General features: G+C 45.8%; 2 protein-coding genes across 5 annotated transcripts in view; one reads left to right on the forward strand and one right to left on the reverse strand.

Annotated features, from left to right (window-relative positions):
- Positions 1 to 26,355, forward strand: part of PHETA2 (PH domain containing endocytic trafficking adaptor 2) — a 255,679-nt gene that overhangs the window by 178,329 nt on the left and 50,995 nt on the right. The gene's annotated exons all lie outside the window — the stretch shown is intronic.
- NFAM1 (NFAT activating protein with ITAM motif 1) lies at positions 137 to 25,018 on the reverse strand. 4 transcript variants are annotated; one of them, XM_049822078.1, is made up of 7 exons: positions 24,812 to 25,018; positions 22,357 to 22,695; positions 21,151 to 21,260; positions 18,544 to 18,642; positions 13,849 to 13,935; positions 5,364 to 5,451; positions 137 to 171 (listed from the first exon to the last, which is right to left on the reverse strand). In XM_049822078.1, the coding sequence occupies exons 1-6, from the start codon at positions 24,948 to 24,950 to the stop codon at positions 5,407 to 5,409; spliced, it is 819 nt and encodes a 272-aa protein (XP_049678035.1). In that variant the 5' UTR covers positions 24,951 to 25,018; the 3' UTR covers positions 137 to 171; positions 5,364 to 5,406. The 4 variants fall into 4 exon arrangements, with proteins under 4 accessions (XP_049678035.1, XP_049678034.1, XP_049678033.1 ...); XM_049822077.1 differs by lacking the exon at positions 137 to 171 and having other exon boundaries at positions 5,356 to 5,451; XM_049822076.1 differs by lacking the exons at positions 137 to 171; positions 5,364 to 5,451 and adding an exon at positions 9,218 to 11,156 and having other exon boundaries at positions 24,812 to 25,017.

Genomic DNA, 26,355 nt, shown 5'->3' on the forward strand with positions numbered 1-26,355 from the left:
AACCCATAGCAGGGGTCTGTGTGTTTAACACCTTGCAAAAGATTTTTCTTAATGCATTCAGTCGTTTTTATTTTTAACCATGTGAAATTTTTGTATCTGCTACATCATGCAGCAAGCATCCAGCTCACTTCTTCAGACAGCATTTAGTCATCTCCTTTTGTTTGCCAAGCTCTAAGTGGGGGGCAGAGAGAGATCACCTTTCTGCAGCTCTTTAATGCCCCTATATGCCATTTTTCTTCACAAGCCAAGTCTGAAAAACATTACACCACCAAGCCAGGCCATATATAGGAAACACAGATAACATTTACTATCAGAAATGTGGGCAGCTCAGAAAGCCTCGGACTCCTTCAACAAATACAACCGCAAATTCAACAAGCAGCTTCCCTGCTGCTCTGGTCAGTCCCAAGATTGCTCCTACTCTGACATCAGCTTTCTAGACACCACAATTGACATTAAAAAATGGCACCCTGCAAGCCAGCACATACACAAGAACCTACAGACCATAAAACTTCCTTTAATAAAGCGCATGCAGTAAGACCAGCAGCCATCCAAAACTCACCAAAAAGCTGTGAGATTCAGCCAGCCCTGCAGATAGTGTTGCACCTGCTCTGAGGAGCACACTGGTGATCTGCTTTATCCAGCAAGGTCACTCTTCCAGAGAAATAGATACGAATTTACTACAATAAAGATAACGACAGCAACGACAGCAATTTTAGAAAACCACTTTTCAAGGGATCAAGGTTTATTTGGTGTTTGTCTATTGCAACCAAAATTAACAAGGACTGGCAAAGTCTCTGACCACATTAGCTTTCTGCAAATTTGTTTTTCTGCTTTTTATTTTAGAGTCTCTACTGTAGCATTACCTCCCGCAACCATGTGCCTCAATAGCAATAATATTCCATGCTAAAATCCACACATTAAATAATCTTTTAAATTACTGTCTCTGAAAGATTTTTTTTCCCTCTGTCTCTTCTCCTAACCTTCAGGCTCTCCCTTTCTCAGCTCATTACAGGAAGCAAATCCACAGATGAAAACACATGAAATAGAACCAGATACCACCAGAGCATCAAACATTAAATACGCCAGTACTGCTCCACAGACAGCATAATCAATGCCCTTCCTGCCACAGCAAAACTGCCGAAATTCTTTGTTCCTGCATGCACTTGTCCCAAATCTCTACAGTTCATCAATTCATCCAGCACACAAGACACCCCCCCAGAAACCATGTGAATGAAACTAAATAATTCCTGTCTTAGAACGAATGTGTACAGCCAGCCAATAAAGGACAGAAACATGTACTTGTCATTAGCAGAGTATTTGTCAGACAGCAACAACTCAAACCCATCAATCCTTATCCCAAAGGAGACCTACAAAATGTTCCCAAAAGATGAGGCTTGGAATTAAAATTTATAATCCCTAAATACTAAAGCCCGTGGTTTTAATGGAGGTGTTGCTTCCCTAGGCTGTTACAGCCTCCCTGCTGACCTCTCCCTTTGTCACCAGCACAAACAACCCTTTTTCACTAGTGGTCCAGCAGAGAACCAGTAGCCTGTCAGTCACTTCTGCTCACAGCCCTTTTGGCTCCATAGGTGCTCCTTTTTTTTCTCAAGTGGTCAAATTGATTAATACAATTAGATTAAACTAAGAGCAACTGCATCTAACCTGTAGTTAGCTTGAATATTGCTGCTTTCTGTCAGATCAGATAAAAAGACCCTGAGCCCAAAAGCTTGTTTGCTTTTTCCAGCTCTTATCAGCTGATCTAATAAAGATGCTACCTTTCACCACAAACCTTGCTTTCCTAGGATCTTTAGACCATCACAGCTACAACACCACTTTTACTTTTAATGTCTTGCATGCTTTAACTGATTCTTCCAGATTCTCTTATCTGTGAAATAGAGTATGATAAAATGTATTCCCTTCTGTATTGATTCTTATTCTGTTTTCATAAACATAATATCCAAGTACCTTCTAGGACAGCACTAGCTGATCTGACTAACATCTGTCACACAGAGGGTTTGTTTTTCTTTTTCTTGCTCTCTCCCCAGGAAGAAGATGATGCATGGCGCAAAGTGTTTTGGTTTTATGAGGGTGTTTTTCTCCTTTCCTCTATTCACACTGCTCTGTATTTATACCACAGAAAATGAGGATGACGGCAATTTCTGTGATAGACCTTATTTCCAGAGAAGTTAATTTCAGAGTGTTGAGCCACCCATAGGAAGATGTCTCCTGCACAAAGCAACATTTTAATATGTCATTCCCCACCAAAGAAAATCTAATCCATATTCTTGACATTTGGGGCAGAAACTTCCTAAGGAAAGAACAGTGTTTCCCTTTCTCCAGAAAAAGAGTTTCAACTCGTGATCCTCAGTATGTGACGTTCAAACAGATTGTTGCAGATTATTAACATACAGGCCAGTGCTCTATACAGTTATAAATAGGAAAATCTGGAAACCAAAGAGAGTAACATGCCTTTTAATTGCACTGAGGCAGATTATCATAGGACAGCTTGGAGGGGAAATGGTGGAGACAGACTATTTCATGCTAAAAAAGAGAGAATTTACTTATGTGTAAGGAATCACACTGTTCCTCAAAAAGGAACCCTGAATGACCCCATGTGTCTAAAAAGGCAGTAGGTACAACATACAAGCTACTGAAAGATAGAAACTGAGGTGAAGAGAGGAATCAACTGTGCTCAAGCAATGAAAGCAGAAATACCAGAAGACCTCAGGGAGACAGTAGACAGCAAACTTAATATGTTTTTGCAATGTGATATGGCAGCAAAAATCATGCATTTAATTTAATTTGGGGTTGTAAAGGCAGAGACCTTTTCTCAGAGATACAGGCAATAGTCCCATTTTTTAATATAGTGGTGAGACCGCAGTTTGAAGACATGTTTAGTTGTGGACAACTCAGTGCTAGCTAGATGTCAACAACTTGGAGGGAAATAAAAAAAAGAGGAACATAAAATGATAAAAAAGCTGGAAGGGATTACAGTGTGTGTAGGTTGCCCTAATAACAACTGTGAAAAGCATCATGGGAATTGCATATGAGAACTTCAGGGGTGCAGAAGCACCAGGGAGTGAGAAAGACTGTGTAGGGTTGTCTGAGGGACTATAAATGGTATAAATGTAAATTAAATTAAGCAAAGGAAATATTAATCTACAAGACTGCAAGACAGCATCCCAGAGGAGCTCCCATCACCTGATTCACACAAGACTAGATGAAGCAAAGCACACAAGACACCACTTAAGAAACTCTGCCTGCAGGAAGGGATTAGATGAGGACAATATGCCTTTGGGGCCGTTCAGCTGCCCACTGACTGAGACATCTGCGGAGCAATAGGTCTCAGCCCAGTACATGGTGGAAACTTTCCCTTGTCTACACCATTGCTGGAGACACTCGTAGACCAAAATAACCATGGTTAGTTCCAGCAGGTAACCATGGAGGGAGTGCTGTATTTAGAGGGGTTGGAGGGGGGTGTGTGGAGGGTGGATTGTCAGATTTTTTCCCTTTTACCACTGGGATTTTCTTGAGAGGTCACTGGTTCAATCATCATCTGGTAAGAACAGTGGTGATGGCACTCCTGTGTTTTAATATTGCCACCATAACGTTCCCTTGGATTACACAGACCTTTGAGTAGGTGTCCTGGACAGCACTCACCTCTCCCAAGAAGTCTGTGGCATCCAGATACAGCAGTTAATTGGAATGAAAAAAATCAGGGGCCTTATTATTCCTTAGTTAGAGGGATGAGATCAAGGTAAGTCCTTTTTCTAACATTGGAAAGCCAGCTTGAACTTGTACCCATAACACCTTTACATCACACTGTGCCATCATATATTGTGGCCTGCCTGTCATACAGAAAAGGAGACCTGACAGTATAGCGTGTTCCTCCCAAGCAAGGGCTGATACACCCTGTTGCTGCTCATCCTGGATGTGCCACACACACATTGCGGGGGGGGGGGAGAAAAAAAACCAAACAGCCCAAACAATTTTATAAATGTTCTGTAAGGGATTCAAATGTCTTTTCTTATTTGGTCTGTATTTTTTTAACACCCTTGAGGGAGTCATGTGCAGTGATAATTATCAGTCCAACCATACACAAAGCACACAAAGGTATAGTCCTCCATAACTGTTGACCCTAAACGGCCTTTCTCTACATAGAAATGTCACGATCTTCATGAATGAAAGCTTTCTGCTTATTAATTTACATGAAAAACATGGCCCAACATGCATGAGCATACAGCAAATATAAATGTAGTAGCGTTTGGGTCTGAGATAAGTCTTGTAATGAATTGCTGAAGTATATGCTAGAATTAATTCATCACACTGCCCTAGTATATCGTGAACTTCTGACTGTTTCACTTGCACTCTGCCTAATGGCCCATCTTTCTCAGGACAACATGTTACAAACCTCACTGTAATTTCATGCTCTTACCTTGCAGGCTATGTTTAAAGAAAAAAAAAAAAAAAAAAGGAAGTGTTTTCTCCTTTCTTTTAAATGTAGCTCTTGTCTAAGTGCTAGGAAAGGCACTGTCAGCTTTGAAAATTCAAGATTAATCAAGCAATTAAGAATTGATATCTAGTGACTTATCATGACTGGAAATGAGAGGTGCTGCATTCATTTTAGCTCTGCAAGAACCCAAAATAGCTAACCTGATTTTTATGGACAGCAAAATTATTTTAAATCTTTTGGGGAGGAGGAGAAGAAGAGTTACAGCTCCTTCTATTAAACTGGTTTCTTCAAAACCCCCATCTGTGTTTCACATGTTCCTTAGTAAAGGGCCAGTCTGTACAGAAGGCTGTGCTGGAAGAGCTGCTGTACTTCAGATTCACACCGTGCCTTGACCTGAATGAGTCTGAAAGCATACAGAAATCCCGAGAGAGCAAAAGCCAAGCTGAAGTTTTACTTTCTCTTCCCCATGTACTAGCACAGCACTGCACTGCTTGAATAAACAACCCAACCAAGCAGGAATTGCATCACCTCAACACTGTGGTTTCCTTTGAACATTAAAAAGAATGGCAAGCATTTCCATTCACGCAATTATCAGCATTATTGCCTCTCCTCACACCTCCTTCTTCTCCAGCATCTGACTGTTGAGATGGCAGGGACTTCCCTGCCTCCCTGCCTCGGGAGCAGAGCCCCTTTGCGACTCAGCTGCAGCCATTTGCTCTTCCTTGTCTAAACCCTCTCGACAAGCTCAGGAACTTCTTCAGCAATCAGGAAGACTTTATGGGGTAGATGAGCAGCAACTCAGCACATCCCCTCCATAAAAATTTATTTGGGGAATTACAGCATATATATTTGGGTTTTCCATGGTAATTTGGCTCTGATGAGCTTTCCTTATAGTCAAAATGGTGGATACCTCTGTAAAAGAGAGCAGTAACTTCTCCTGCAGCTCTGCTACCTCAGGAAACAGACCTCAGCCATGCAGACGTGAGCCTGATCGATACCTGCATGAGAAATCAAAAATGAAAAGAAAAGTGCTGCAGAAACCAGTGCTGGTGACTTGGAAAGAAACCTTTTTTTTTTCCTAAACTATAAGGAGTTCAACAGCTCCCACTTACCCAGCTGCTGGCTCCTACCTGGACAACCTGGTACAAAGAAGAACACAGGAAACTGAATTCTGTTCTCGACTTCACCTCTGACCCTCTGCAATTTTGGAAAAGTCATTTAACCTCCTGAGTCTCCATTTTTTCCACGTATGAAGCTGAAACGTCATACTGAGCCTTGCAAGGACTGCTGAAATCTTTGATTTTAATGGCACATGTCAGTGCCAAAAGCACTGTCAGCGGCATTACAAGGCTAATTCCCTCACAAGGGAGGGAAGCTCACTGTGGTACAGGTATTTTGGGTACAATTATTACCCCTGGAAGTGCTCAGATATCATTGCATAAAATTGTAGGCAGACAATCTTTCAGATGGGATAGAAACCAGAGGCCATGACTGGTTATTGAAAGACATAACGTTTTGAAGAAGCCCATAAGTTAGCTGTTCCATGTTCACCCTGTTCCAATTTGGATAATCACATTCTGACTCCTTAAAGCAGGGTGGCTGACCTGCCTGGCCCTACCAGCTGTATATCCAAATCTTCATGTGGCCTAGAGCAATGCAACACAAGCCATGTATTTCAAAGAGCTGAAGGAAAAGAGGAGGTACAGGAGAGGTTCACCGGCTGGTGAGGAGAAAGCCTTCCTCCTGGAACAGGATCTCTCCCCTCCTGCCTAAACGGTCCTTCCCTCAGAAGCTGACAACTTGCCCTCCTGTCACTTCTCACGGGAACCTGCCTGGTGTTGTCAAAGCACCATCGTCCTTTGCCCGAAGGTGGCCGGGTCATTGCAGCACTGGTGCTGTGAACCTTGCAGATCCACAGCTCATAACACAATTTGGCAGCTTAAAGGCCTGGTCATTAACAGTGAAGTACCTAGTAATATACTAGTTACTAATAGTAACCTGCATTTCTATTTTATCATTAACAAAGAAAAACATTTTATCCCTGACAGTAAGTGGAGACTGGCTTGCCCTAGAATCAAGCAAGAGAAGACACTGAAGGTTCACATTCTCGTCTTCCCTTGGAGATCTGGTAGTCACTGGTGCTCTCTGACCTTCTCCTTTTTTATTATAAACTCTTCATTATACTTCACTGTGCATAGGAAATCTTGACCACCACAGAATCCCAAAACACAGAAAGAGCAATATCTGAGCCTTCATCAGCTTCCTGACACAGCAAAGAAGAGGAGCAGCATATGCTGCAAAGGATTTTTTCACCATGGACACACAGTAAATTTTCCCAAACCCAAGGTAAGATGCTGTTTCCAAACAGTGAAAGAAAGTGGTGGCAGCTCCAAGCAGCCAATTTTGGCTCCATCTGGCTAATTTTGCATTTCAGATGCCCATCTGACCCAATGACAGTGTCAGCAGCCACTCTCCTGTCCCTCATGTGGGCAGCCCTGTGCCAAGACACTGGTATCAGATGAAGGTACTTCTCCAGACTTCATGGATGCGAAGGAGGGGAAACTGTCTTGTCCCCATCTCTTCACAGCTGCTGGTGGCACCTGGGCCATGGCTCAGAGCTGTAAGGGGTGCCAGAAGCACCAGCCCCAGGAGGAGAAGACAGTCATGGCTGGGGATGTTCTGCATGGCTGTAGGTGCCCACCCCCAGGAGTCTGGGGTTTGGGGACTACCAGGGGAGCTGGCAGGGGGATGTGGGCAGGCAGGGGACAGGAAAGGGAGCAGAGAGGACCTAGGGCACCATCTGGTGGCTTCACTCACTGCCTTCCCTAAATCCCTGTCTCAGAGGGTCACTGTATTGCATGGCCAAGGGCTGAAGAAACACCAGGTCTTCCCAAGAGACAGCCCAACAGGACGAAGAGAGCCCTGGCCTTGGCCCAGACTTGCACACCCTTAGGGCACTGCTAGGGGGGACAGTGGTGCAAATCACAGCAGTAATAACCATTTCATTTGGGTGCTGTTCAGTCAAGCATCTCCCCTGATAAAGAACCAGCCCTGGCTGGCTATTTAGAGATGATTTACAGTAGTGACACCCCTCAGAAGGAAAAAGAAGAGTAGAAGACAGAAGCGATGAAGGAGAACACCTTGGACTATACCTTGGACATACATTTCAATGTTGTTATCCACCACAGCAAGGTCTTTCTTATTTACAGATAATGGCAAAATATAGTTGGTGTGTTTCATATGACAGAACAGTACCCATGCAAGAGCTTGTCCTCTGCAGAAAATGGTGAAACCAACAAACCAATGAACCACTCAAGTGTGCCCCGGTTTTTGCCTTCTCAAATTAGGATTTGCTGTAAAGCATTGTGAAGGACTTGTTTTAAAGGGACTAGACGACCTCAGTGTCACCACCACCCTTTGCAGCAATGCCGGCTAAGACAACATATTGCGGATGATCATGGTGAGAGACTGTATCTCTCAGGACCAAAGGCTCACACCTGGTGGAGAGGGCAAAGGATCCTAGTGCTAACATGGCATCTCCTTTAGAAGGAGGCAGGCAGTGCATTTCCACCTCGCACCACTGCTTACTTTGATAATGGGTCTCCACTTCCCTGAAATCCTGTCAATACAAAAGGATAATTCAACATCTGGGAATCAAAGATTATACCAGTGTAACGTGAGAGCACGCTCTGTGCATAACAGCACCATGCTGAGGGAAGGAAGTGGAGCTGAGGCCCTTAGGGACACAGTTTTTAAAGAGGAAACCATTCTCAACATTCATTTTAAAGCAAAACCTCTACAGTGAGCACAACAAGCCAGTCATCACCTCTCACCTTTGTGGAGCTGGGGGAGCCAATCCTTAATTTTTCTTTCTTTCTTTTTTTTTTCTTTCTTTCTTTTTTCCCCCAATTGCTCAACACTCTAAAAATGAACTCCTTTCCTCTTAGTAGTAATATTCATTTTCTGCATCTACTCTCATGGGCCATAGAGTCAGGTAAGACAAAAAGACCAAATGACTGCCTTTTTCCTGAACAAATCTCTGCTACAAAGTAGCTATACCAATATTATATAAATTATATTTCCTAGTCTCTCCTACCTGTGCCTGAAGGCATTTCCTCATACCTCTTTGGAAAACATCATACCATTTAAAAACATCCCTGCTCTCACAGTCTTCTGCTTTATACTTTTCTCTTTCACGTTCTCTGATGCTACTGCGGCTGCCCATGGCTTACGATGTTAAAGAAGTGATATTAGCTTGTGTCTACATAGCTTCGAAGCTTCCCTTTTCTCATGCAGCAGCCTTTTACGCTTGCAGGGCCAGTCCAAAACCCACTGAAATCAACACAGCAACTCCCCTCATCTTTGGCTAGCTTTGGCGCCTACCCCAAATCCCCAGACATACCAGTGTTTCTTGGAAATTTTTACTTTTTCACTTAATTGATCAGAACGTGGTGTGATTCTTCCAGTACTTTAGCACTGACTGTTCTGGAATAGCCTTTTCTATTCCAAATACCACTCTTCCTCTCATGTTTCACTTTAAACAGCTTCAGCTACTTAATATATAGAATTGGTCAGGCATAAATGCAAGAAACACACTATTTAAAAAGGTAACAGAAAGACAAGACAAATCAATTCACTGCAAAGTGAGATCCTTGCCAGGAAATTTCCACTAGCACCCAGTATTTTTAGCATTTAAAAAGCAAAACACAAAAACTAAGCAACATTATTTTGAAAGTTTCACTTTTCATCTAATCCACCAGCTTCTGCTGAATATTTTATTGCCATGCTGCAACATATTTATAATTCATCTCATCATTTCTTCAAATTTGTTAAGGAAAGGAATTGTTATACCTGTACAATCCTTTGTAAATTCTTCTATGAAGACAAATGTTTTCTGGTCATATTAGTAAACACTAGAATTGTTGACTTCAAAAATATTTATTTATTATTGTCGTGATCACTTAACAAATGGAAAACGGGTCTAATAAGCCATGCTGTCTATTCATTGCTCTTTCTGAAATGAATTCCTCAACACCGGGAAGAGAAAAAGCATTTTCCTGTGGTTAAAGAAAGTCTAAATTGCATGTTTGAAATCTCTCCTAATAAAAAGAGCAAAGCAATAAGCGGATTATCTCTTTAAACATAGTATAGGAAGGCTGGAGGCCCTGGAGACATTTTCCATAGCCTCTATCTCTGATGCATAGCAACATTATCTTCAACTAGAGAGAGTCCTATGACCCTGGAGCTCAATTTTAATTTGATCTTCTTCTTTAAAGAGGTTTCTATGATTCCTCTCAAGTTATGCTGCATATTCTTATTTTGGGTTGGTTTTGTTTGGTTGTTATTTTGGTGTTGTTTTTTAATCTGAGATAAAACAGCCTCAGCTTTTTGATCCACTGTTTTGATCATGTTATATGGATATTTAATGTAACCTCTTCCCTATCAGAACTAGAATATGCATCAGCACAAATGGTAGGCAAGTACCAGCTGTCAGGAGACAGAAGAGCTTAGACAGGAAATTCACCCCTAGGGCCTCCCTCCTCCTTCTGGTCATTCTAAGTTTCAGAACTGGTCTACCTGGCCAAATAACGTATGGGGGTGGGAGTAAAGGAGCCTTATACCTTTGTTGGGAAACACTGGCCAGCTGAAACAAAGGCAAACCTATTGGTTTTGGTGGGGCAGAGGTACCATGCCTGCTCCCACAGAGGCTCAAAAGCCTAAGTGATAACAATGCCCATTGCCAAGAAGAACAGGAAATAGGGGAGCTTGACTTGAACATCTCTGGGCTGGAACCTGGCCCCTGACTTGTTTGGGTTATGCAGCCCCAGCAAGGGAGTTTCCTTGGGTTCCCACCTCCTTGTTCCTCTTCCATGTCCTGGAAAGGGCACTGCCACTGAGACATGTTGCCAGGAAGGGATATTTTTCTGTTTTCCTTTTCTCCATCTTTATCTCTGTCCGTGCATCCAGTCCTCACCGTATACTGCTGATATTGCTGAAGGGAAAGCATTTACTCAGAGGCACAGATTTGAGTCAACTGACTATGGTCACAGCAGGCATCTGTGACTACTTGATGGGATTAGCAGATTATGGGAAAGCATGTTTCACTGTGGGGTTCCCAAGAAAGGAAAAATGGGCAGGTGGATGCTTGGATCTCGGTTAAACTATGCATGAAGGCTGATGGCCATGTCAGGAAAGCCATAGGCACAGGATCAGATGGACTGCTGCAGGTCAGAATTGGAAGATCAAGCCAGCAAGCGGGGAGGTCTCTGGATTGTCCTATCATTTACAGAGGATTGAGATTTAAGTATTTCAGCCAGGCCAGGTGACAGAAACCTGCACAGATCCCATCTGCACCATATCTAAGATATGTGTGAGTGCTTGACAAAAGCAGCTTTTCTTTTGCATCAAACGGCTTTGCTGCAAAATAGCTTTGCTGCATCAATGCAGACTGAGCCCCGGTGGGATTTGAACAGATCCATTCTGTTGTTAATGAAGGGCAGTTTAGAAGGAGACGGGGGGTTCGGGAGTCCCTCACGGCTGTGCCCTGAAGTCACTGTGGATCTCTGCAGAGAACTGGGTATGTAAGAGAGTAGTTCTGCTGTACATAAAGATGTCTGGTCCACACAGGGTCAGATTTTCCCTGTTAGATATTCTCATACAACGTATCAGAGGATTCTTCCAGAGTTGCTTGCTTCTTAGGTGTCTGCAGAATGATGAAAAGGAGAAAAAAGAAATGGAGGAAAATTATTCAAAAGAAGATGAATTAATTCTTAATAAGCAGGCACTGACGTTTGTTCTGTTAGAAATGGCTATAAGTGATCCGCTGAAATGGAAGCCACTACAGTGAGAAATGTTGCTCTGCCAGAGATGAACGTGACTAATCCAGCCCAAGGGATAAAGATGCCTCCTTTCCTTGTCACTCTTCCCGCAAAAAGCTGTCAGACAGGGAGGGGAGGGAAAATTGGACTTGGTAAAAAAATAAATCACTTTGGATTCTGTGAAGGAGGAATTCCCTGACCTCCTCAATCCTGTTTCTTCAACAGTTGAGTCTATTCCACACGACTGTTCCTTGTGTAGACAAGGCGCTGACAGACTGATATTTTAAGCGCTGTGTGGCACAGGCCTGCTGTAAGCAAGGTTACACAGCAAGTAGCTGAAATGCCACGGGATGAATGAAGCCCTACCTACACTAGCATTTTCTCTGTTGCCACCACCAAAGGGAAACATTTTACAAAAGTAGGGGAGTGCAGGCACCTCCAAAGCATGCAGGATTAACCCCTCGCTACCCAAGCTGGCTGACAGTCCAGCACGACAGCATGCAAATGCTCTTGTTTCAGGGGCTCTCTGCCCTGCTTCCTTTTACAGCTCCCCCTCTATGCATAGCATCCTGCAGCAAGGGCTGGCCTGGACCCTCCACAGCAGAGTCAGCCACCGTTCAGCAGTCCCAGCTCCCACTCACAGGCCAAACCCACCGGCCCACAAGTCTTGCTCTTAGGGAAAACACCCTGTTATATTCTGGCACAGCCAGCTGGAAGATGAGTGTCCCAGGCAGTCACAGCCCAAGGTGACTGAGAGGGAAGCTGACCGAGGTGCTTGCAACAGTAGTGGAAAGTGCAGTCAAATTCTCCTGTGTAGACATCGTGGGGTCCTGCCACTCACACTCCTCTTCCTTCTGAGCAGCACAAGAACTGAAGACACTTGATGGTGTCTGCTCTTGGTGTGAAAGCTCATCCCAGCCCCTCTCTTTACTTTCTTCTCCTTTGTTTCTCCCATCTCTTGCTTGGATCTTTATCCCACACTGGCTGAGACTACTAGTGCCAGGCCTACTCACACACAGATGCTCCTTTGCTCTTTGTTGCTTTGTTCCTGCTCTGTTTTACAGACCCACTGCCCCCAAAACAGTGGTTGAGTGGTGATGTGGGCCACACACAAGCAATTCAGCAAAGCCCAAACAGCTCCACAGTAGGGGAAAAATCCCACACATACTGCATCTCATCATCCAGACCAAATTGTTTCAAAGGGGGCAGCTGATAAAAGTACACAGAAGCATAACAGGACAGGAAAGAGGGATCAGGACCTACTGTTCTCCCTATCCAACTAATTAAAAATGTAGCCAGAACACAAAACCAGGGATGCTGTCTTTTCCAGTGCATATGATGCACTGGGGTATAAAGCAGTCTTTATAAAACAACCCATCCTTCCCCTCAACAATCAGATACCTGCCTTTGCTACCACCAACTGCCACAGCAGTAACTGCAGGAGGCCAGTGGCCTTGGGACCAGACCACATGGCAAGTAGCTCTGACACAGGGGAGGCCGCTTGATTTTAGACCACCTTTTCCTAAACGTGGGAGTTGTGAAAATGTCTCAGACACTGGAAGACGCTGTCCTTCATGAAACAGAGGGATGGTGCCAACTGAAGCTGGCACCATGCTCCATGCTGCATAGGCAACCTGGTGAACTCCCCACCAACAGGACATCAGTGGGAGGAAGCAGGAGACATTTTTCAGGAACGTTTTCCAACGTTAGAAGAATGAATGTATTTTTTTAAGCAGATAAGAGGTCTGGAGGGGGAAAAGAACAACAAAGTTCTGAGGACAGGAAGGAAATGTTCCCTGGGGTGCCTGATGCAAGCTTTGTCCCTATGAAACAGCTGATGCCTGCCAAAGGCAGGGTAGAGGGCTGTGTGGACCTCTGGTCTGCTTCATGGGGCCCCCACAACTGATCTGCACCTGCATATTCCAAGATGCAGCTATTTTCGCTAGGAGTGGATTTAGTTCCTTGTCTCTAACTCGTAACTCCCAGCCCAGCAAGAAGATCCAAGCCCAAAATGTACCCACACTGCCTTTTCCTGAGCCCCAGAGCTGACAGAGACTGTATCAGCCCAGACTCCAATCAGACCATTTTAGCTTCTGCCACCATGAAATGGCTCTCAGGTGCTTAATGCCAGTGAGAGCACAGCTGTGTCCAGGGTCTGCCCCCAGTGCAGAGATTCCTCTACCCCAGAGAACTTCTCAGCTGCCTAAATAATCTGGAAAGGGCAATAGTAGAGACCAGCATCTGGCCAATTCTCCATGAATATCTGTCCCATTCAGAGGGAGCAGCAACGCCAAACCCCTCAATGCCTTTCAGTGTACGTCATACAGCAAAGCATCTGCATGAAACTGGGACTGCCAGAACTGGTAGAACTGCAGGAGCAAGGGCTCTGCCGGAAGAGAGAAGGTAGCCTACATGTGCAGGCCAGCTGGTGAGTGGATGCCACGTCCCGTTTTCTCCTTTCGGTGGGACTGGAGACACACTTACTGCCTGCTAGGGCCATGGTGACCCTGTGGGTTTTCTTTCCCCAGGTGCCCAGCTCATAAGGGAAGTCTCCAAGAACAGGGCCCCAGCCCTTACCTTCCCTGGAGGACTCTTTCTGGATGACGGGTTGTTCATGTTGTTCTCAAGGACAGAATAGACATCAACTTGCTGCAAATCCAGGCACTACACAGGGAAGAGAGAAGAGAGCAGGGGTCAAATAAATTACTTAGGTTTAAGACAACTAATTGCCCACTGGGTTGTTTCCCATCTCGTGCCTGACATTTTTTAGGAACCCCTGCCATCTCCAAAATTTTGAAGTTCCTGGCCCGAACCTGGGCAAAAAGAAAATCCTTTTCCCCTGAAATCTTTACAGTACCGCTGCATCATCTTCCTTTTTCAGGCTCACAGAGACAGGCTTTGACATTACCTACCCTGTGTAAGGCAGTGGAGAACAATGCCAATGCCCCTGCCTCCCTCCACTCCAAACTGTCCCAGAATCCAGAATAAAGACCCCCCTGCCACATGAAAGGATATTGTGCACTGTGGGGACCACAGGTAACCAGCAGTGCTCTGCATTGCCCAAGACCATTTAGGTGCCTGACACTCACAAGCTCTTGCTCATGGTTATTCTGGGCACATAATAAGGGTGAGAAGAGAGGTGAGGCTGAGGTCTTGAAGCACAGGGGCTTTTAATAATGGGAAACCCTACACTGGGCATGATTTCTATTAATTTTCTGCGGTTTTTTTCCAAGCCAGAACTCTCCTTTCTTCTTAGAGTGAGCAAAGAATAATTAAAAAAATCAATACACTCCCAGGCCCTCAAACATATCAGTGGTCCCACACAGCTACACAGAGAAACACACACGTGCCCCACATGCATATGCACCTGCTGGTCCCCCAAGTAATTGTGTCACAGGAGATGCATGTCAGTTTGAGTGATGTTCCAGATCTGCCTGAAGGATCAAACATAACAATCAAGAGGACTTTTCCATGTGTGTTTCAAGGATGACAGCAGGTTGCCAAGGTGGCTGTTTCTCTGGCAACAGGAAGATGGGAGGAGCTCCGGCCCAAGAGGGGCAGATGGTATTAGTGGAGAGACTGCAAAGGGAGCGAGGTGCCCTGCAACACAGTGAGGAGGACAAGCAAAACATGGACGCTTGATTCTGGGGCTGCCAATCACCTGAACCCCCATAATTTCATCCGGAGTTGCAAACACTCAACATCTTTCGGGATCATGGCCAGCGGGATAGTGGCTTGAACAGGACCAGATGACAGAGGAGCAGCATTTGGGAGCAGGGCTTGGAACAAACAGGCACTCAGACAGGAGGGGGCCACAGTGAACAGAGCACCACATGGCTTTCCCATTCCCACTCCTCCTCTGGGAACAGTCAAATTATTTCACCTGTCTGCTTTCCACTCCCAACAACCCACTTGCCTACACAGATATTCCCAACTATTCGCATGTGCACATGCACACACAGAAAATCCCATTTCTCTGTCCTCTTTTTCAATTCTCTTTGTGATGCTGGCTCCCCGCAGCACGGCTCCATGTGCCCTTGGCAGGACAGGCAGCTTCTTGCACTGCTCTAGTCTGAAGCCACTCGCAAGCAAGAAGGATCCTTTTGGTGTTCAACCTCCAAAAAAGATTCCCTCCCTCCACAAGCTCTCTTCCCATGGAGGCTGTTGACAATGCTGGCCCTTTGCTGGCCAGTTGGAAAGCTGGTGTCTCCAACCACCATTTGCAAATTAATTACTTTTACTTGGTCACTGACGACCTGCTGCTGTCACAGTGGAGGCACACAGGCCTCTCTCCTCCCTGCTGGCAGATGCCTTCCCATCCCTAAGCAGCTTCCTTGTTTCCCTTGCACTGGGAAAAGCTCCTGTGCTCTGGAACCTGCCTGCAACCACAGGAGGTCTGTTTGCTGCTCAAAAAGCTTGTTAGAAGTGTAAAGCAGATGAAGCGAGTCCCTCAGATTGTTATTTCCAAGCTGCTTGTTAACTAGGCAGCTAAGCTGGAAGACAGAGGAAAACACAGGTTTGGGTCTGGGCAGTGCAGTGAGGTAGAGCTGCTCCAGGGCTGCAGTAGGACAAAGAGGTCTAGGAACACCTAGCAGTGTAGTGGGAACAAAGTGGGTGCGCAGCTGCGCCCTTATTACCAGGGCTTTTTGCTACCTGCTGCTTTTCCCTGTGTACACCCACTCCCACGAGGTAAACGGTGGCACCTGGAAGAGCCAGTGGGGAAGGCATTTGCTCCTAGGGATGTGCAGCAGGATGGCTTTGCAGAAGGTGTGCTAGGACCCTTCCCGCGCCAGGGGTGAGCCTTGCTGCTGTGTAGGGTAACACAGAGCATTTAACGAGCTGCACCAGCCAGTTCCAAGCCCTTCCTTCCATGTCCTGTGCTGCCTCCTGCTGCTCCTGCTCCCAGCTCCAGGCCTGCAAGGACACTGTGGTTCCCAGACCTGACTTTTTTGCAGACTCTGACCTCTTGCTTTCCCCCACAGACAACACATCTGGCACATACTGGCCTCCTGTCCCATCCCCTAATCTCTGACCTCCTTTTTTATCTCATCACTTGGAGTAACTTCTCACTTGTCCTTCTCTTTTCCTTGCCATAGCTTATCCCAATGGTGACCGCAGATTTCTGCCCTCCCTGTGAATTAAGCACTAATTGTTCAATACCCAATTTAACACCAACGGGTTTTCACAACGTACCTAATTTCAAATGCAGTTTGCAGGGCTGGGTTTACACCATGCAGAGTCCCAACAAAATTTAGCAGCAGGGCACCAGAGTCATGTTTCAAAGAAAGTAAGTTTGTTGACTTTCAACTCCCCTCACCTGTCCTGAGGGCCCATCCAATGCAGGGTCCCCATCCCAGGGCTCTTTTCCTCTCTCCCCCATTAACGTCCCAGTTACACCTCACAGCCCCGCTCTCACATGTACTGTGACTGCAGCGGGAGATGCTGCTTCATACCCAAATGAGTCACCTTGCAGCAGCTGCTCCACAATAAAGTAACCTCCAGCGGGTGGGCTCATACCCCCCAGCACACAGGAGACGGTCCGAGGCAGCTTGCAGCTCTGCCAAAGAGGGCTGAGCCACCTGCCCTGCACACCGGGCTGGCTGAGAGCCCTGCACAGCTGGCGTGTGGTTAACAGGCTCTGGGGGAAGGCCGGCTGGGCCAGGTCCATTGGGCTCCTGCAAGCACAGGGACTCAGCCAGCTCCCGGGACTGCCTCTGCCTAAGGCTGGCTCTGCTGGCTTGCTGTATTAGCCTTAGTGGGGCCTCCTGAACAGAGCAACATGATGAAACATGTAATTAAGATGGAGCTAAGGATGCATGACGAGGCCGACTGAGCGAAAAATGAATTTGATTTTTTTTTGTCTCCTTGCAGAAATCATCCACTTCAGCAGGAAACTACCCATTTGGATTTTTATAAGCCTGAATTAAAAACAAATTACTTGATACAAATGAAAAGGTTTATAACCTGCAACCTCCTTTACCCAAAGCATTGCTTTTTGCCCAGAATAGACATATCACATACAATACATAATGCTTTCTTTTAAACCTCCACTCCAAAAATTAAAGGGCCGTAAAATGACGCACCCCCACCTGCAAAATGAGAATGAGAAGGGGACAGGCCCATCCTCTTGTTCTTCATATCTGCCCCCTATCAGGTCTCCTGCCTCCTTGGCAGAGCTTTACTCCTCTCTGTAGTACATTCTCCAGAGCTTCACTTTGTTTAGTTTAAATGATTAATGCAGCAAAGCTTACAGGTTTTCCTCAGAGAGACTTTTCCAGCCCTTATAGACCTCACAGTCAGAAAGGTTTCTAATATTCAGGCAACATCCTTCTCTACTCACTTTCATTTTATTCCTCCTTGTTTGTCCCACAGATCATGGGGAAAAAAAACCCACCTTCCCTTCTTAGCAGAGCAGCCCTCCCACGGGAGTAAAAGGAGAAAAAGGAATCCATTTTAAATGGAGCTGGATGGATTCTAAATGGGATTAGGGGTCATGGTTACTTGAGGTATCTGAGGTCTGGGCCTGACATTTCAGGAGAGCCACTCCAATCCTATTACCTATGATGCTGCAGCTACTGGGCTCAAGAAGTGGGAGCAGTCAGCGTTCCCCAGTCTGAGGAATGGAAAAGGAGATCCTATGCAATGAAAAAGGAAATACTCCAAAAAAGAGACCCCCTTCACTTTCTTCCTGCCCTTTTCCCCCTGAGAGCTAGTCAGCCTGCTCAGGACTGCAGCGGCCTGTGACACTGACACTGGTGAAACTGTCACAGCAGGAGCTCTAAACAGCTGGGGTTGTTGGGGGGAGCATTTCTTTCTGCCCCTTTCCTGAGCCATCATTCTCCAGCTGTGAAGGGCATGTCCTTGAGGCACTTTACAGTACAAAGTGGGGCTGAAATCCCCTCTTCCTTCCTGACTTTCTGGAGACCCTTCTACCTCTACCCCCAGGAATCCTCTCTGGCCCCACACTTGCTGCTCTGTGCTGCCACACTGCTGGCAAAGGGAAGGGTGCTGCCCAGCAGGGCATGGTGCAGGGCTTTGGCACTGAGGAGGCCACAAGTGTGACCAGGATGGAGACACGCAACATGCACAGTCCTGAGAAGAGCTAAGCAGGGCAGAGCGCAGGAGCAAGGCCACCAGTACGAGGCTGGTATGCAGATATTGCTTATGTTTCACACCATGATACCGGTGGTGCCTGTAGCATGGCAGAGTAGGGAAAGGAAGGGTTGTACCATGATGCGGACAGAAAGAACGGAGGGTGATTCTGGTACTCACATCATAGACAGGAGGTGGTGGTGGTGGAATGGCTGAAGGGGGCTGCGTTTCCACCTTCTGTCTCAGGATATTTAGCTGGTTCCTTCTAGGGCACAACACCTGCTCAGGACAAGATAGCGAATGACACAATTTGAGAAAACACCATCTCCCCAAAGATGAAGTGAACACAAATGTCATGTCAAAGCCAGCTGCTCACGCACCCCCTGAGTGCTTCCACTTACACTGGAGCAGTGGAAAGGAGCACTGGGCTCTGTGCATACATAGAAATCACTTCCACCACTGAAACTTAGCTGGATGGAGGGTGTGAGTTTTAACAGTACACAACAACGCTGCAGGACGGGGAGTAAAGCAGGGCCCTGTTCAAAGTGTGTGTGGGAATTTCAGAGAGGCAAAACACAGTCACTTTTGGCAGGATTTGGCCAGGAAGCTTTTGTTAATATGCAATCTAGAGAAGAGCACCAGACGACCATTAATGATGACATACAATCAGTGATACCCTAACACGCAAGTCCAGCATGGAGTTGAAGGAAGAATGTCTCTTCCTCTGAAATGCTTCTTGCATCAGATGAATTCTCCTTGAACACGTTCCATTCATGCACAGATAAGGGTTAGCCCTGCTCAGCAAGCCAGAGAGGAGGCACTAAAGGCAGAAGGCTTTGCTAAGTATCTCTGTTCTAATTCAGAAAGAAGTGGGATGATTATATTCACATCACATGAAAACGATGAACTGCTTTCCAGTCCATTAGTAACTAAGGAGGATGCTAAATAGCTTCTCTTAAAGATAAACATTTTTAAACCAGCAGGTCTGAGCAAGCTGTGGTGAGAAATATGGGCTGTGTTCTGCAGGAAGGCAAATGTAATGACTGCACAATCTCTTTGGGCCCCAAGGAGAGCCTGTAGGTCTGAGACTTGCTGGCCCACCTCAAAACCTAGAGATGCCAATCGGCAAGTCGTGACAGTGCCTCCCTCCTCATCCCCATGGAGATGATGTCTAGGCAAGCAGACATGGGGGCCTGCCTCCAGCCTAGTCACTCTGCCGCTTACACTCCTTCCCCCTCCATCAGACTGCCTGCAAGGTAAGTCTCACAAGATTAGCAGGTCTGCCAACTGCTGCCATTCTGTTTTCAACCTCATGATCTCTGACTGTGTGTGCTGAAGCCTGATGGTCCCTGGAGTTGCAGGACTGTACCAGCAGCACAGCCTCCACATAAAAATGCATGCAGAGAGTCTGCTGTTGTGGCAGCAGAGAGCAGCTTGAAAGAGTAAATATGGGGCATACTCTACCTAGAAAACAACAATCCCCAAATTCCATTCTGAAAGACATCAGATTTTTTTAATCCAGCCTTGAGATCTCTGGAAAAATGCAGAGGGTGCTATTGGAATGCCTGAGGGTGGCAGTACTAGGAGCAGTAGGTTTTCCCCCCGAGCAACAGGGATTCCAGTATCACAACTCCAGAGTTTTTTTACACAGGGCCCCTGTCTCATCCAAATCTTTCAGCCCTACTTTTGGCTTTTCTTCTCCTGCTCTCTACATCCTTTCTTCCCCACTCCTGGTTTCCCCTTTGCCCTCAGCTACTCATCCCAGCTTCCACTTCCTTACCTAGCTGGACCCAGCCTGTGCCACTACTCTGCTCACCTGGGGGGCCCTGTCAGACCAGTCTGAACACTCTCCTCCAAGTTCCAGTGCTTCCTCACTCCGGATTCCCTCCCAAGGCTCCTTCTTCCAGCCTCACAGAATCACTGCTGTTGGAAGGTGCCTCTGGAGATTGTCTAGTCCAATCCCCCTCTGCTCAAAGCAGAGCCAACTAAAGCAGATTGCTCCTTGGATCCTTGTCTCTCTCTTTTTCCAGTTAGTTGGGACTTCCACACAGGCTTCCTTGCGATCCTTGTCCTCACCTTCCCCTCTCACTCTGTCTCTTAATGTTTTCTCTGCCAAACACATGCCCAAGGCTCTGGTCCCCATCCTCTCCATGCTGCAGATTGTTTTCTTCTGTGGTGCCTGAGCCATGGCTCAGGAACACAGTTGCACAGTCTCCCTGCAATCAGGTTGTGACCTTGAACCAGAATAGCCCCCATCTTGAAAGAGGATTAGAAACAGGGAAAGTCCTGCCCTCCTCCTGCCACCAGGGCTGCAACAGACTTGCTTGGGTGCATAGGACGTTACCTGTCTGACTGGCACCATGTGGAAAGGGGCTTCTTTAGACAACTGAGCTGCTAAATTGACAAGAGCCACGACTGAGCATGCACAAACTGCAATTTTCAAAAAACACATCACAAGGCTATGTCTCCTTGAATATTTTCAATGCCAACACACTGCTAGTGTGACTTCTTGCCCTGTGTCAGAACCTTGCTCTAAAGCAGAGCATGCCGGAGTCAAAATGATTACCAGAATTTCTTAAATAGACAAATCAATGACTTGTTTTGTCTTTCCTGTAATCTTTTTTCTCAGAAAGACTGAACTTAGAAAAAGAAAATAAACCTGAGGCAGACACCCAGCATCAAAAATTTCAGCACGGGGACTTCCAATCCAGCCAAGTTATAAGCAAATGAAATAAATTCCTAGATCGGGTTGTGCCAGATATTGCTTTTTATTTGGTTATAACTTGCCTTTCTTTTCCACAGAAGCAGAGCTGTTGCAGTGATGCTCAATGCAGCAAGAAGAGCAGTAAGGGTAACGAGGATTTCCCACCCATAAGAGGTCTCTATGTACCCTGTACCTGTAACAAAGGCATCAAAAAATTCACAGTGTGAGCAGAAGTTACAATCTGGCTGCATTTTTATCCCTGGAAAGAGCCCTGAGTGAACTAAAATACAGAAGCAGTGCAGAATATGGTGGCACAAATGCACACACCCTTAAAAACCTAGTCTGACTGAACAGAGAGCAGGGTGCAGCTGAAGACTCACACAAAAGAGACAGGATATAAGCAGCTGCACTTCATGTAGATTAGAGGGAGGTGGCATAACTATGAGAGCCAAGAAAGGTAGTAGGTAGAGGCTGGCAAAGGTCTTTAGTGATAGGGGCAGAAAGACAGATGATAGAAAGCACACAGGCCACACAAACTAGCAGGGTGAGTAGTGCAGACATCCTGTGACCAGTGTAGCAAAGCTGTTTCATCATGGCTCTTTGCACGTACACTTTCTAAGAAGTTTTTCATATCCAGCATTCAGTAATGCAAATCCAGCCAGTCAGCAGCATGCATGTCCTTATCACTTTTCTATAACATTCCTCTTATCTTGGCATGAAGCTCTCCCGTGCTTTCCAGTCTGCACATTTACGGAACAGCCAACCCCTTGTACCACATGGAAAAAGGGGAGGGATTACGGTGAACCCCTAACCTGTTTGTGAGCCCCTAACAGTGAGTGCCTAACCTGTACATCTGATTACAGTGAGCACCCTAACCACTGACCTTGTGTTCAACCACTGACCTTGTGTTCAACCGTCTCTGTCGCACTGCTAAAAGCCAAACCGCACTGTCTCCTGAACACTGACACCTAAAAGCACCCTCTGACCCAATGCCCAGGCTCCCTGGTTAGAGCCTGACTTTAAGCCCGCTGTTCCCAGGAGGCTGCAGGAGGGCAGACAAAAATTACTGCATCTTCATGTCCCCATCTGTGCATTGGGAACAGTAGCACAGGTCACCTGTGTAAAGTGCATTCAACTCTGATGGCATTAAATGTTGGGCATAAAGTATTATTCCCACCTGACTTCATAGTGTGTCTATGTAAAGGAAAAGAAGAGCAAAGATCATCTTTTCATAGCCAGATTCAGCTGACGTTTAGCCACCTGCCCTTCATTTCTGGTTCTTCACTTACCTCTAGCAAGGACAAACACTCCCTTTCCCATTTTCTGGATGTCATTCCATTTGACCTCGCAGTAGTATGTGCCAGTAGAAGAGGTGTTTTCAAGTGGCATGATTCTGTGGTCATAAGATATGGTAGCAGTCTTATTCTCTTTTCCAGAAGGGATGTCTACTTTTTCTGACCTACTACAGATGGATATTTTCTGGCCCAGTGAATTAATCCAGTAATAGAAGATTGAAAATTTGGTGTATTTCGGCATGTAAGGGAAGGTAACTTTACAGGGGATGGATATTCCTTCCTTGAGCAGTGCAACCTGGATTGGAGGTATCTGCTGTACATCGACATTTCCCCCTGTAAGGGTAATAATTGTTAGCAGTCACCAAACATCACTGAGTCAGGAAGGGACTGCTGCCCCAAAGACAGGATCACACAGTGAAAATAGCCCTATGTCAGGAAGCAGGCCCGTAGCACACAGTGTTGGCCCTTGTCAGAGATTGATTGATTCAGACCACGTGCCCTGTGTCATCTGCCACATCTCTTAGGTAAATGGCTGTGTGATTTGCAATAGCCAGTTGCATTCACAGGCTTCCCCGTTTCCCTCGTGAGCTCCTCTGTACAACGCCAGCACGCAAAAAGACAGGAAATGAAGCAGGAAGTGAACTGATTTTGCAGTGGTGTGAGACTGTATTTACAGCGGATGAATAGAAAGCAATTTTCCAAGACAAACGCTAGCTGGACATCGGAAACTCCTGAGTTACAAACCTCCGCTTGGGCATCTACACATGGCAATGTGATGACTGCGCCAGTGAAGATGCTGTATGCAAGCAGGTGTTATCAGTGGGACTGTGTATTTCTGAAACATGAGTAAGGAAGGAAATTGCATATTCTGTACAGGGGCCAGCACCGGGGCCATGAGAAATAAGACACAGCTTAATCACTCCCAACTTTTGCTGCTGTAAATGGGCAGAAAAGCACAAGACTCGATGCTAGATATGAGAACTATCTGCAGAAGACTGCAGATCTTAAGTATCTATATGTGACAGTATCTTAGGCAGAGAGATGGGAGATCATGCCCTTCATGTGCTTCCCCCTTACACAGACAGGGCTGTTGAAACTGAGCTATCACTGCAGACCATTATATGTCAGGAGTTACAAGAGAGGATGAATAAGTACAGATGGGGAACCACACCATAGTTCACTCCCTGTTTTGTTTAACAAAAAATAAAAAACTAAGAGTGAGCCACAGGCTAGTAAGGAGCCTGGGGTACAAGACCTCTTTGGCTTCCCAGCCAAATCTGGGTTTAACATCAGGCAGTCTCTGGATCTATTTGTTTGGCAGCTGACATAACACCATATATAAAGCAACTTAAGAAGAGACCCGTGCTAACCATTGTTGTCCTTAAAAAAGGGAACTGGAAACTAACACACGAGTCTTCTTACAAGATTAAAGATTCTTTCAGAGACATGGAAATAGAAGGGAGAGCAAAAAAAGTAGAGAGAGAAGTAGGGGATGGGCGGGCTTTTCCATTCATGCTTTTGATGGGATTCCCTGGGGTTCTGCATCTATGAACAGGTCCATAACAAGGCATTAAAGCTGTCCCAGAGCACAGCCAGGCTTGCTTTCCTGTCATCGTGCACTAACACTGCATTGCAACAGTAGCAGCATCTCTGCACAGCAGGACTGGGCATCAGAAAAGGCAACTCAGGAGTTAGTGTTGCTGAATGCTGAGCACTGAGGAAGCATTGTGGGGGGCAATAGTGGAGTGAGGGCATGGCCGCTGTCCAGAAAAGACTGTTGGGAAGTAACATCCATTAAGGAAAATCCTCTACAGATGGCATAGCCAGGGACAATAGCCTGAGAGTAAGGAAGAGCTTAGGCTACATCACTAGAAAAATGTTCTTAGCTGTAAAAGCAACCAAGATACAGTACAGTCCTAAGGGAAATGCTCATTCCTTGTGACTGCACAGTCCTGTGTACACTAGATACAATATTATGGAAAGATGGTAACAGAAAATCCTGCAGACACTGCAAGAGTGATAACCCGAGCAGTCTTTTCTGGGCCCTATTTTCTAAAAAAATTCATCATTCATCATCCTTTTCCTCATCTCTACCCAGCAGAACACACATGAATATAGTTTCTATACAAGACATGGCTAAACACTGCTGTAACAAAACAGAGGAGAGATCCATCTTCTTACAGTATCCCAGGAGCCATTAGCTTGAGAAGAACATGCCAGGGAAAAAGCCAAACCATTTTATTTAGGTTATCTAACCCTTCTCCCATGTTCCTCCTTTCTTGAGGATTCTGTCTCTCAGCTTTGAAATGTTTAAAAGACAGAAATAGCAGCAGCGTGCAAATTCCTAGAGGGGATCTCTGGAAATTAGCAAAAGATAGCAGCTGGAAGTGCTCTAATATGAACAAACGTGAGAGTAAACAAAAGGAATAAAAAAAACATTTTTTTTTACCTCCACATTGAAGCAACCAAAGAAACAGGAAGATGACTTTTAGATTAGAGGCCATGATGGGGGTCAAAGGCTGTAAGAAAGCAACCAGACATGAAGATCCAAAAGGCAAAAGAGATGGGGGCTTGTCAGGTATTTCCATGCCCGGGGAAGCTGGTTGAGTCCCTCCCGTTTGCGAAAGGACTAGCGGGATGGACACACACAGCTTTGGCAAGCTGTTCCTGGCAGATGCAGCCTCTTCTGCTTTTCGGTCAGACTCCTCCCCGCACCAGGGTTCATTTCACTGTACTATTATGATGGTGTTACACTTAGCAGTGGATGTCCAAAGATTAGACCATAAGCTCTTTAATGCTTATAGCTTTGTCTTCTGATGACCGTAAAATATCACATGCATTTAAAGCAAACTTTGTCACCTTCCGCAGTGACTGAAGCTCCATGTTGGAATATGGAAAAAAAGTGCTTTGATGCAGATTGAGGCCATTTGAGGTGAATGTGGTCAAATTCAGGGTAGGGTTCAACTGACTCTGGAGCAATGGAGAAGCTTAAAAGTGGCACAGTGAGATTGTTACCATAATTTTGCAAGGATTTGTTTACACAGTTGTTTTGGAACAGCTATTCCTGATTATCTCACTGCATGGAACTTCCAGGTTTTGGGATAAGGTCATCTTACTTCGAGTTATCTTAATCAAGTACTTTGTTCACATGGGGAAGCTACTGAGCAGTGCCACAGGGTGTGGGTTCAGGGCAGAGTACCACCATCAAACTCCTTCTTTATGTGAACACTCAAGTGTGGGACCACCTGTTTTGCCTTCAACATGGAAAACAAGTACCCACATCAGCAGTCAGTACAGAGAAACGGCTCCACTGTACTCCTGACTGCACAAAACTTCCCTCCACAGCCAAGCCCTCCACTGGGTCACTTCAGAGGAAGGTACTTTTATTCCAGAAGTGAGAACAACCAGACAGCAAATTCATTCCCAACAGCTGAGATGTCTCAGATCCACACAGCTTTGCAATGCAGGCAAGCCCTAAGAAATCTATTGTAGGGAAATCTAAGGAGAGCCCTTTGAAGAAGAAAACCTTCTTTTTGTGGGAGGATCCTGCTGCCTAATACTCATGAAGAGTCTTTGATTTCAGCGAAAGCTTGTTTTTAGCTGAGACATCTGCAATGTAACAGCTGAGCAGCATCTGACTCAAAAATAACCCTGATGTCTGGGAGGTCTTCACTTCTCTCTAAGCAGCTTCCTCCTTTCACACTTCTCATGAGACATTTGCACTGTCCACAAGAAAGAACTTTGCTGCAATTTCAACGGTGCCCGCTCACACAGGGTGCTGTGCTGTGGAGACGTGGGGCATGGCCATGCGGCAAAAGACCTAAGAAGGTAGACGAGCCTGCAAACTGCGTGTTGTCAAAATCACTCTCTGTCCATTGTTTTATCCCTCCAGAGTTTGTAGGAGCAAGGTTGGCTCCAAAGCAACCATTGGTTTACAGCCTTTTTCCTCCTATTCAGGCTGGGACAAGTCCTCAGGAAGAAGTGGTCTTGACA

The sequence above is a fragment of the Accipiter gentilis genome, chromosome 18 (genome assembly GCF_929443795.1).
Source record: "Accipiter gentilis chromosome 18, bAccGen1.1, whole genome shotgun sequence".
In the NCBI taxonomy this organism is placed as follows: domain Eukaryota; kingdom Metazoa; phylum Chordata; class Aves; order Accipitriformes; family Accipitridae; genus Astur; species Astur gentilis.